At 41.5% G+C, this 12,526-nt stretch overlaps 1 protein-coding gene across 1 annotated transcript in view; it reads left to right on the top strand.

Annotated features, from left to right (window-relative positions):
* Positions 1 to 12,526, top strand: part of ELP1 (elongator acetyltransferase complex subunit 1) — a 59,221-nt gene that overhangs the window by 10,863 nt on the left and 35,832 nt on the right. Inside the window, exons 7-14 of the mRNA XM_037495152.2 lie at positions 1,469 to 1,565; positions 1,863 to 1,953; positions 3,550 to 3,673; positions 4,663 to 4,756; positions 5,861 to 6,091; positions 7,446 to 7,616; positions 10,139 to 10,238; positions 12,221 to 12,403. Of these exons, the coding sequence (XP_037351049.1) occupies positions 1,469 to 1,565; positions 1,863 to 1,953; positions 3,550 to 3,673; positions 4,663 to 4,756; positions 5,861 to 6,091; positions 7,446 to 7,616; positions 10,139 to 10,238; positions 12,221 to 12,403 (1,091 nt within the window). The remainder of the gene's footprint in view (positions 1 to 1,468; positions 1,566 to 1,862; positions 1,954 to 3,549; positions 3,674 to 4,662; positions 4,757 to 5,860; positions 6,092 to 7,445; positions 7,617 to 10,138; positions 10,239 to 12,220; positions 12,404 to 12,526) is intronic.

The raw sequence follows: 12,526 nt of genomic DNA, 5'->3' as shown, positions 1-12,526 counted from the left end.
GCAGCGGTTGAGCACTGGGCTGCAAAGCTGCCTGCAGCCTCTGCAGCGCCGGTTCAATCCCCGGCTGCTGGCAAGGGTCCCACATGGCACGCAGACCTCTCCTGCCGTGCCCACTGCTCCCCTCAGCAGTGTACTCTGGTCCTTCTGCCTGTTCTACTCCACACTCTGGCGCTGGTGAATTCTCTCGCCCTCCCGTGCTTCTGACTGTACCCAGTGCTTGTATAAATAAATAAATAAATCTTAAAAAAAAAAATAAGTTATTACCAGTAGATGTGAAACACCCTATCTCTCCCTTTCTGATTCCCTTCCCTTATGGAAGGAGCTGCTGTCCTGATTCCACAGCTGTCATCTGCATGTGTGTTTTTCTGTTTTTCCTCCATATATACACTTGAGAGTTTTTTTGCAATTTTTTTTTTTCTTTTGGATGAAATGCTTTGTTTTCCTTCTTTCTGGCTACATTTTGAAGGTAGAGCTGCAGGATGTCTTGATAATAGATCAGATGTGAGGACTGAGAGAGGAATTAGTGATGATGATTCCACACTCAAGCCTGAGCAAGTGGAGGCATTGTATTTATAGTCTATGTAGAAATTTCCAAAAGCTGTCTTTCTAGGATAGGTGAATCAATAAGGCATTGCTTGCCATTGACTTTTTCTGTCCTTAATTATTTCCAGCAACATTCTGTGAAACTCACATTAAACCTTTCCTATTGAAAGTCCATGGTCTCTACCGCAGGGCAGTTTCACTGAGCATAAATCTGCTGGGCTCCCTGTGAGTTCCCCGTTGTGCTGACTGCTGCCATTTCCACTTAGCTGCACTGGAATGTGATGATGTTCGTTCCGGTGATCATTTGCCCCCCACCCCACAGAGTTAGCTTTTGTCTTCAAGGCCTTGATCGAGATAAAGTGGCATCAGAGACTTGTCTTCCTCCCAATTACAGAGCACGAAACGCTGATCATTGCTACTGCCTTTGTGACCTCTGGCCCTTCCCTGCCCAGTTTCCTTTCATCTTAACACTTCTGTGTGCTGTTGTGAAGCTTTCTCAATAATTGAATAAGCAGAATTCTACTTGATTACATGTAGAAAGACAGAACATTTATCTCCTTATTGTAGTTATCTGGTAGCTTCCTCAACTCACTATTTTTAATATCTAGATCTGGGGTGAGTTCCACTGTTGAAATGCTTAGAGGCCATCTTTATTTATTTATTATCTCCCTCTCTTTTTTTCCTTGACCACCTTTAATTTTAATGCTCAGAGTAGGATTTTGTTTTGAAATCTGTTTCTCTTTTCTTGAAGATTTCTGGGTCGAATGCTTTTCCAGATGGGTTCATAAAGGTTCCATGACACTGGTTTTATAGCTAGCTTAAGCGTCAAATAAGAGATACAAATTTAATAGCCTAGAGCAGTTGTGGAACATCATCCTTTCCATTGAAGGGTGCTAGTAGTGTTTCTGTTTCTTCCATTCTTTAGCTCGAGTCTGCTTTGCCCTGGGATGACCACAAAGCACAAGTTACCTGGCGTGGTGATGGACAGTTTTTTGCTGTGAGTGTTGTTTGCCCAGAGACAGGTATGGAAATAAACTGAAGTTTAAAAAAGTCTTAAAATCTCATTAAATTCAAGGACATTTTCTTTCTATTGCTTTGAGAATTTTTCTTTACTTACATATCTAAGGTGTAGGTGGTCAATGAATTTAGAGCTGAGAATTAGAAGACTTCTTTGAGGCCATCTTGTCCAGCCTCCCACATGGTGGATATAAACTTTGGCAAGATTAATCTAATTGACTTTGACATTTTTTTATTGGTGGGGAAAGTGAGAGTTCTGACTTCACGTTCATCATAGTGCTTTGCTTGTCTCTGCTGTGCAGGGGCCCGGAAGGTCAGAGTTTGGAATCGAGAGTTTGCTCTACAGTCAACCAGTGAGCCTGTGGCAGGACTGGGCCCGGCTCTGGCTTGGAAGTAAGTGGGTGAAGAAACTTTGTATCTTCTTAGAGAATTTCTTAGAACTGGGTTGAGGGGGTGTTACCCTTCGAATTAGAGATATTTGCAACATGAAAGAATATTTACATTTCCTCATTTGGATGTTAGTTTGTATCTTTCTTTTAGTTCTCTGAAGTCTGGACTGAATTTGAAGGTAGATTCTAAGACAGAAGAAGTTCTTCAAAGAACTTTTTCACATTGTTCACACAATGAGCAGGTTTTGGTAGGCCAATATGAAGCCAATGCATAAAACAGAAGATGGTACTGAGCAGGGAAGTCGCAGTCTGAAGGGCTCAGTGACACTCTGATGAAAACTAGGAAAAGAGCTTCTTTCAATAGCACAAACCCCAACATGAAAGGCTCAGCTTGTCTAGGAAGCTTCAGGCTAGACTTGGGCCCAGTTCACCTCATGGCTTAGTGCTCTACACAGTCTCCCCGTGTGTTGCGGCCACCTGACCATGGGGAGCTATCCACTGTTGTAGTAGCACCTGTTATATGCAGAGCACTACTAGCCTCTAGGTTTTAGACATTTTGTTTCCAGTTAGTTTTCGGCAATTGGATGATAGAGCAAAGAAACATATTTGAATTGAAACTCTGTAGACAGATATAGACAAGATGAGGTGATTGAGATGTTTTCATATAAGATCAAGAAATCTTAAAAGACACCTATCTGAGCATAGGATATTTGCTGATGTAATTGAAGGAGAAATAGTTGTTGGGTTTTTTTTTTTTTTTAAATATTTATTTATTTATACAAGCACTGGGTACAGTCAGAAGCATGGGAGGGTGAGAGAGTTCACCAGAGCCAGAGCAGGGAACAGAACAGGCAGACTGACAAAATTACACTGCTGAAGGGAGCAGTGGGCACAGCAGGAGAGGTCTGCGCGCCTTGTGGGACCCTCACCGGCGGCTGGGGATTGAATTGGCGCTGCAGTGGCTACAGGCAGCTTTGCAGCCCAGTGCTCAACCGCTGCGCTACCAGGGAAGGCCCAAAATAGTTTTTCTTTTGTAAAGATTTATTTACTTATTTATGCATACAAGAACTGGGGTGTAGGCCAGAGGTGCAGGAGGTGAGAGGATTCATCAGAGATACAGTGGGGAACAGAACAGGTGAATCTACTGATACACACTGCTGAGGGGAGCAGCGGGTGATACTGGAGAGTTCTCCTGCAACTTATGTGGTTTAACTCCCCGGCTGGGGATCAAATTCATGCTGCAGTGGCTGGCAATAGCTTGACAGTGCTGAGATTTGATAGTGTACCACCAGGGTGGCTCAGTTTTTCATTTTTTTTTAAGACAGTGTACTTGGAATGATTTAAATTGTTGGTTTAAAAAAGTCATCCAAGTGTAATCTAAATCCATGTGGCTGAGCAGTTGAGGCACCGAAAACCAGAAGAGACATTTTTCCTCTGGGCAGGTGTACTAGTGACTGCTTGCCAGGAGACACGTAGTGTTGCTTCTCCGTATAGATGGGGTGGTTTGGTTTTGGCTGAAAAATTGTTTCTCTGAATTTCATCTTGTTTCTTAGCTAGCTGGATAAACTCTTAGATGTTTTAACTCTGGGTTTGCTTTAAGGCCCTCAGGTAGTTTGATTGCATCTACTCAAGATAAACCCAACCAGCAGGATGTTGTTTTTTTTGAGAAAAATGGACTTCTCCATGGACAATTTACACTTCCTTTCCTCAAAGATGAAGTTAAGGTAGGTCCTGAAGTTGTTTTACCATCAAATTCTGAGGACTTGCCACAGCAGTAGAGAGGGTTTATATTTGATATGTTTGTATAAATAGAAGCTGCAGAATGGATAGTAATAGAAATAGTGACTTCTTGTAATAGAAAACTTTTTTTAATGAAAAAAAAGTTGTTTTTCATAAACTCAGAAAATTTACAAAGAAGAAATCACATTCATTCTCCATCCTAGGTAAAGCATAGGAAATAGAAGTGCTAGTTTTTATTATTTTATTTTGCAAAAGTAAATTCTTCCAATGATAATGATATTTTTCATTAATAACTCATAAATCTTAAATAGTTTATGTATCTTTATGAAATCTTTGCTGGAGCAGAAACACATCAAATGTTCTACTTAATTCTACTCCTTAATTCAGTGGAATTTAAACATGATAAAGATTGAGAGGGAATGAACTCCCAACTCCCATGTCTCTATTACTTACTTTCAACAGGCACTAGAATTTTGCAGAATTATTTTTTTAAATATTTATTTGTGCAAACAAGAACTGACCTGTAGGCCAGAGTTGCAGGGCTTGAGAGGATTCACCATAGACAGACTGGGGAACAGAACAGGCAGACTGACTGAAATACACTGCTGAGGGGAGCAGCGGGCAAGACAGGAGAGTCTGCTGCGCCATGTGGGTTGCTCCCTGGCTGGCTGGAAATCGAACTCGTGCTGCAGTGACTGCAGATAGCTTCATAGGTTATGTCTTAACCCTTGTGCCACCAGGGAGGTTCCTACTTTGTCTTTTTTAATGTTTAAAGATAATGTTTTTTTAAAGTCATTTACATATAATGGCATATTTAGCAGAATTTCTCATTGACTGAGGGTTAGTAATTTACACCAGAGTTTAAATCAAGTTCTGAGATTTTCTTGGCTTATGAGAACGGGATTCAGCCATCAAAAGGTTTTCAAGTAAATACAAAGTTCAAGGCCAATAATAGATCTTTTTCCACTACTAGGTCAATGACCTGCTGTGGAATGCAGATTCCACTGTGCTTGCCGTGTGGGCAGAAGAACTTCAGAAGGAAGAAAATTCCACTCGAAAATCCTATGGTAAGATGGCTGTAGTTTCTCAACCTTATGCTCTCTCATATCTTCCACTTAGTTTTTAATAGAATCAAAGGTAGCTATTGGGGTATAGTAGTTAGGTGTTGATTACTTACAGTTTTCAGTCATGTTTCTGTGGAAAAACAGAACCAGGATAAGCTGGAAGACTGGAAATTCAGGTAAGAGATGATGTTAGTTGTGAGTCTGAAATTTGTAGGACAGACCTGCCCACAGTGTGGACCCTCAGGAAGGATTCTGTGTTACAGTCTTGAGGCAGAATTCCTTCTTGTATGGGAGATCTCAGTGTTTCCTTTTAAGACTTTGAACTCATTGGATGAGACACATCCATATTATGGAGGGTAATCTGCTTTACTTAAAATCAACTGACTAAATGTTAATCACATTTACAGAAAATTTTCCACACCAGCCTTACTGGTGTTTAAGCAAGCAACGTGGCATGATAGCTGAGCTCTGTAAAATTCACCGTTGCTGGTTGTCAGTACTTTTTCTTCTCAGATGGTGTCACTGCAGGAGATTGAAATACTGGTCAAGGGAATACTGTGAAAGTAAGAAAAATTGGATTAGATGTAAAAATCTTCTGTATAACTTTTAAATTATGTAAATATGTATTTTTCACTTTGTTCGTAATATGTGAAAACACTAGGAAAAAGATAAAGAGGTAAAAAGGAGAGGATAATTCTGTTATTTTGTAATAATGACTTAAAATGTTCTTGTTTTTCAGTTTTTATATGTATTTCTCATTATAGCTAAAATCTCTTTTTTGTTAAATATACAACTGTGATACAAATTTTCTTCTAAAATTTTCATGGGAAAAAACTCACTGAAACACTGTTCTGCCGTCTTCTTTCACATGATCATAAATTTTGAAGATAGAGGCTAAAATAAGCGTGTGCTTCTGATCTTATTTATGCTTGACATTTTATCCCTGTGGAAAATTACCTTTCAAAAATTATTGTTAATATCGGATTAGTGCAGAGGTTGAGTTAGAGGGGTCATTTGAGTAAGAGAAGGTTGCCCCGACCTCCACAGCAGGTGGTATGCAGAATGGTTCTCTGGACTTTTACTGCCTTTCTTTCATTTTTCTTGCAGTTCAGCTCTGGACTGTTGGAAACTATCACTGGTACCTCAAACAAAGTCTGCCCTTCAACACCTGTGGGAAGAGCAAGATCGTGTCTCTGATGTGGGACCCAGTGACGCCACATCGGCTACATGTTCTCTGTCAGGGCTGGCATTACCTTTGCTATGACTGGCACTGGACCACTGACCGGAGCTCAGGAGAAAATTCCAGTGACATGGCCAACGTGGCTGTTATTGATGGAAGTAAGCAGCTGGGATGTGTTCTCAGGCTGTAAGGGTTGTGAGCCCAGCACTTACAAATGTGGTGGTTTGACTAAAACAAGGGAATTTTTGTTTTGTTTATTTTACTTATTTGTTGTTTTGTCTTTGACTGTATGGTAATATCCTTCGGTGGGGCATGTACTCTGCTAGGTCCCTCCTCCTCACCCCTCTTCCCATCCCATCCTCCCCAGTCCTGTCATGCTACATCTGTGGCCTTCACATATATGCTTGTTTGGTCTTTGAAAACATTGAAAGTTTTGACCTTGGGCAGAGAGGAAGGCAAGTGGTTTTGCAGCACTGGGCATATTAACTTTTGTTTTCCCTCTGACATATGTTTACATAGACTTCCACCTGTGCGACTTTGTTTCCTGATAAAATACTGGGCAATAACATACTGTCCAGTATGTTCAGTTTAAATCACAGACCACTTTCTCATGAGGATTGGGCTAGTATTTTGTAATAGGGTTGAAGGTTTGTTTGTTTTTTTTAGTGAGCGGAAGGCAACTGGAGAGAGTAGTCACCTATACACAGTTTTTACTTATTGCTGATAACATAAAGGAAACTTTCTTCTGAATTATAATGTGAGTCGGCATAATAGTTCATGTTTTATGTGGTGGTCATAATACTGATTTTCATTTATATTCTGTATGGAAGCGTTAATCATATATACCTTAGAAACCCAACATAGGGAAGTGCTTTAAGGATTTCACAGGAATTGATTTCCTTGCTTTAGTCTGAGTTGGTTGCAGGCCCAGGTTTACAATGAGAACTCTGCCCTCTTGGCCTTCTTGCCTTAGTCCCTGGCTCCTGAAACCTCCAAGCCCAGGGATGAATTGTCTAGGCCTGGAGGTGACAGTAGCCAGATATAGGCAGAGGCCACGATATTTATGTTCCTCCCCTACATTGTGTTTAAGTTTATTCATGATGAAAACACCAATTTTTTTTTTAAAGATTTATTTATTTATACAAGCACTGGGTACAGTCAGAAGCATGGGAGGGCAAGAGAATTCACCAGAGCCAGAGTGAGAAACAGAACAGGCAGACCAATGAAATACACTGCTAAGGGGAGCAGCGGGCGGCAGGAGAGATCTGCGCGCCATGTGGGACACTCGCCTGGTGGCCGGGGATCAAACCGGCACTGCAGAGGCTGTGGGCAGCTTCGCAACCCAGTGCTCAACCACTGCGCCACCAGGGAGGCCCACCAAAATTTTTTTTAAGAATTACTGTGTATTTTCTACCACCATGATGAGTCAGTGGTCTTGTGCTACCGAGATGCTCTGTTTTAGAAAATGATCATCGATGTGTCTAACCCTCTGCCTTTCTCTCTCACATGCAGACAGGGTGTTGGTGACAGTCTTCCGGCAGGCTGTGGTCCCCCCTCCCATGAGCTCCTACCGACTGCTGCTCCCGCATCCTGTTAATCAAGTCATGTTCTCTGCACACCCTGAAAAGAGTAATGACCTTGCTGTCCTAGATGCCAGTAACCAGATTTCTGTTTATAAATGTGGTATGTTCAAAAACTGTTATCAAGATGTTGTGAATCAAGTCCCTCCTACACGAGCAAATGATAGTTTGGTGTTTCCTTGGTTCAAATGTTCCTAAAATTTTAAAGTTTATATTTAATATTATCATTATGATTTTTATTTGGCCTATTGGGTGCTTTGTTTTGGGATTTTTTCTCCCACGCCTGTTCTGGCTTATAAGAGCAATTTCTTTTGCTTCATTAAATCTGAGTGAGTGGCTTAAGAGTAACATTCAACACTGGAAATAGCATTGTATTTTAGTTCATCTTTAATTTTTCACAGTTTTCATTACCTTTACATGTATTTGTAGGGAAAAACATAGTATATATACATTAGAGTTAGGTACTATCCGCAGTGTCAGGCAGCCACTGGGGTATTTGGAACATAACCCCTGCAAATAGGGGGTGACTACTGAACAATGCTATTTAAGCTTTTTTTTTTTTTTAATAGCTTAGAAAACTGATGTCACAGAGGCCAGTCAGAAAATGCAAAAGCTAACTGCTTTTTAAAGTAGTCTTTATCATTCATATCGAACATATGATTGTTCCTATGTTCTATTACTGTTTGGATAATCTATTGCCAGTTCTGTGAAATTGAAAAGAATCAGAGTATAAGCTTTTGTGGTACTTACTGTATGATACTTACCTGACTTTATATATAACTTTACAATGTAAAGAATATTTTTATCTCACAAACACTTAAAAGTAACTTTATTAAATTCATAACATTTCCCCATGTATATAATTCAGTAGTTTTTAATATATTCACAGGGTTGTGCAACCATCTCAGCAATCAGTTTTAGAACTTTCTCATTTTCCCAAAATGAAATCCTGTGCCACCCTCCACTGTAGTAGGTTTAGAGCTCCGCTTTCAGAAGATTGGTTGGGTATCAGGCAGAAACACCAGTTAGGCAAAGACTATTGCAGAGTGTCTAGCAACTATTGCAGAGTGTCTAGGTGGTGCCAGCTTGGCCGAGGAAATGTCTGTAAAAATGGAAAAAAGAGAAAGATCATAGAAATCCAGGAGCTGTAAGCCTTTGAAAAGTAAAAGAGCACTTTGTGGAGAGTTTGGATATGATTCTGGAAAAGGCTTGTGGGAGCCCTTCTTCAAGGGAAAGGTTTAGAGATTAGCTTTTCAAACATAGGGCAATTTCAGGCGATAGCCCTGGTATGCATAGTGGGTTTCTCTCGTGGGGTTGAAATTGAAGAGAGTGCTTGTGTCCGGCACCTGCCAGTGAGCATGCAAAGGACAGGTTGGTGGGAGTTCGAGTTCCAGTGAAGAAGCAGCTTCTGACAGCTTCCAGGGTGTGCAGGGAGTCAAGTGACGTTAGACGTTTTATTGAGCTCAGAAGAAATGAGAAGAAATATTGGAGGTTGAGGTCAAAGTCAGAATATCCTCGTTTGAGCACAATAGGTCAGATAGTGCTAAGTGCTCAGTGCCTGAGCAGAAGAGAAAGAACTGCCACCACAAATTTGTGGTTACCAATGAAGAACCTAGAGACGAGTGGTGGACATTTGAATTGGGTAGAGACAAATGAGAGGCCACAATTTTCAAAGGTGGCTTTTAAAATGTGAGTCTTCTTTTTTTCCTCAATGTTTATCGATTAAGTACCAGCCCCCCCCCCCCAATCCCCATCCTTGTGTTTGTAGAATTTGTATTCTAGTTGGGGAGAAAGATTTTAAATAAAAATATGTATCAGATGGCAGGTGCTATGGAGAAAAATAAAGCAAGGTAGAGGTTAAGAAATTGCTTGAGGCCTGTTGGAAGGTGGCTTTTGTCTTTAGGGTGATCAGGGAAGTTCTCTCTTTGAAGACAACATTTAAGCAGAAGACCTGGTAGGAGTCATGGAGATCTGCAAACATCTGGGGTAAGAATGTTCCATGCAACTCCCAGTTGCCTGTCATGTTTAGCAAATAGTCAGGGGGCAGTGTTGCTGCAGCAGAGCAAATAAAGGGATACTGGGGGTGAGATCATGGGGAAGGTGTCAGAGAACAGAACCTTTGCTGGCTTCAAAGGTTCTAGTAAGATATTAGTATTTACACTGAATTCCTCTGAGGCAGGAAGCCACTGGAGAGCTAGGAGCAGAGGGGTGCAGTGTTCTGACTGAATCTTTAAAAGACTTGTACTTCTGCCTGTGTGTTGGATGAACTGGATCAAGAATGGAGGATGTCTTTTTATTGAGTGCTTAGGATGTCAGAGGAGCCAGGGTTGTTGAGAGGTAGTTGCGGGACAATAGCTGGAGATAGCCCTGAGGTGAGAGAGCAGCCCCTCCACCTTGCCTCCAGGAGGCACAGCGAGGATGCTGATTGCTTTGAATTAAGGCAAAAGTAAGTTTTGGTTAAATCTGAAAGGTAGGCAGATTTAAGAAAGGAGTTGAGGTGCAGCTATTTCCCAGAATCTTTACTTGTAAAGTGCTTTGCCTTTTAGAACGCAGGACCCTGTAACTTTAACATCAAGAAAAATGTTTATAGTCTATTATGATGGTATTTGCATTTCTGTTTTCTAGGTGACTCTCCAAGTGTGGATCCTACAGTGAAACTGGGAGCTGTGGGTGGAAATTCATTTAAAGTCTCCCTCAGAATGCCTCATCTGGAAAAGAGATACAGGTAATTTGTTCTTGGATATCTTGAATCTCTGGGAACAAAAGCAGTCAGCATTGAGTCCTGAATCTTGCCAGCTGTCATTCTGGACCTAATGTCAAGTGGAACAGTTAGTTATGACACCTGGGAAGCCAACATGGGGAGGCCAGTCATTTTGTGTATCTGACTGCCGCCTGTCCTGATGGTTGACAGGAGATTCCCCGGATAAGCTGACCTGGAACCCACTCCTGCAGCAGCCCTTATTTCTCCAGAAGTCATATGGGAAAGCTAGAGATACAGACAATAGGATAGAGCTGCATGCACATGCATAATTGAGGGTGTTTGGGTTGTAAACATAGGGCTGACCTAATGCAACCTCTTTCTTTTTTTCTTTTTTTTTTTTTAAAGATTATATATACAAGAACTGGGGTACAGGCTAGCAGTGTGGGGGGTGAGAAGATTTACCAGAGACAGAGTGGGGAGCAACAGGCAGACTGACTGAAATACACTGCTGAGGGGAGCAGTGGGCAAGTCAGGAGAGATTTGCTGCACCATGTGGGTAGCTCCCCTGCCAGGGATTGAACTTGTGCTGTGGTCGCTATGGATAGCTTCATAGGTTGTGTCTTAACCCCTTATGCCACCAGGGAGGCTCTACATCCTCTTTCTGTGCCTCATCCCATACTCAGAACTCCTGGGTGCTGTGTATTTGATAAGCCCATGTTCTTAAACCACACTACTTTGCCTTCTGGGAACATTTCTTTCTTTTTTTTTTTTGAAAAAACATTTATTTATTTATGCATGCAAGAGCTGGGGTACAGGCCAGAGATGCAGGGTATGAGAGGATCCACCAGAGACAGAGCGGGGAACAGAATAGGCAGACTGACTGAAATACATTGCTGAGGGGAGCAGCGGGCGAGACAGAAGAGGTCTGCTACGCCATGTGGGATTCTCCCTGGTCGGCCGGCCGGGGATTGAACTCGTGCTGCAGAGGCTGTTGATTGTTTCATAGTGTGTTGCTTAACTGCTTGCGCCACCAGGGAGGCCCTGGGAACATTTATTTCTAAATGAATAGGAATAATTGATAATTGATAGAATAAATAACTGAATTTAATAAATAATATTACTTAAATGTATGCAGTGTATCTAACAAATATATTTAAGTATCCAACCTGTTTATGTTTTGGAGCTGCCTTTATAATGCTGAGTGGTTTTCAAAGAACATTTACATAGATTGTTTCATTACACAGACTTGAGACTATTAGAGGACAGAGACTTGAGGCAAACTAGAAAGCTGAGAATATCGTATATTTATATAAATGGAGTGAGTAGCTCCTAGTCATTTAGAGGACATTTCATGAAAAACAAAAATACTTACTTTGACCCTTGAAGAGCAAGGTGTAGGATTGTCAGCGAAGGACTAGGGACATTGAGCATGGTGGGCAGAAGAGGTGAGGGCCAGAGGTGGGGACACTTCTGCTCAGGGCTGAATGCAGTGGAGTGACTGAGACCAGGAGAGCTGGGTTGAGGCGGAAGATCAGGTGAGTGACCTAGCCTCTTCCATGTGCCCTGAGGATTTGCTGCTTGAACTCAAGGGCAGGAAGTAGCCATTATAAGTTCCTGTGTGAGGTGGCAAAAACATGCCTTGTTTTGCTGAATTAATGCCTCAGAAGGAAGGCACAGAAGTCATCTCTCAAGTTCGTTATTTTGCTGTGAGGTCCTTAGGAAAGGACCTGTTCTGCTGAGCCTACATATTTCCTGGAGTCTGGTTTGAATGCTGGTCAGTGGTGACAGTGGAAAAACCTCCGGGGTTCTTAGTGCAGGGCCTGATACAGGTAAGTATATTGTGTAGTCAGTTTCCTGAAGTGTTCTCTTTAGATCAGAGTATAAGAGATTTAAATTTAAATAAATGGAAAACATTCTGTATACAAAGTGTCTCATGCTTCATTCAGGAAAATCTCAGATGGTAAAGTTTTGTTCATATCTTGGATATTTTTCAATATTTAAAACAGGATTCAGTATGAGAATGGTGAAGATCAAGAAGTAAACCCCTTGAAGTTTGGCCTCCTCACCTGGATCCAAGAAGATATCTTCCTGGCTGTAAGCCACAGTCAGTCCGGCCCACAGTCTGTCATTCACCATCTAACTGTGGCCTCTTCTGAAATAGAGGATGAGCAAGGACAGCTCAATATTAGGTATGGCAATGCCCCCTGTGTTCCTGACATTAATGCACAGATGCAGTTATGCTTCTTTCATGAGCATAGCACTGTGTTGTGGAAAATAGTGTCATGTGACCAAAAACTGTGTTATCTTGCCTT

Source organism: Talpa occidentalis, unplaced genomic scaffold (genome assembly GCF_014898055.3).
Source record: "Talpa occidentalis isolate TD23 unplaced genomic scaffold, MPIMG_talOcc4v2.1 talOcc4.7, whole genome shotgun sequence".
NCBI lineage: Eukaryota > Metazoa > Chordata > Mammalia > Eulipotyphla > Talpidae > Talpa > Talpa occidentalis.
This window is presented reverse-complemented; position numbering and strand designations above follow the sequence as displayed.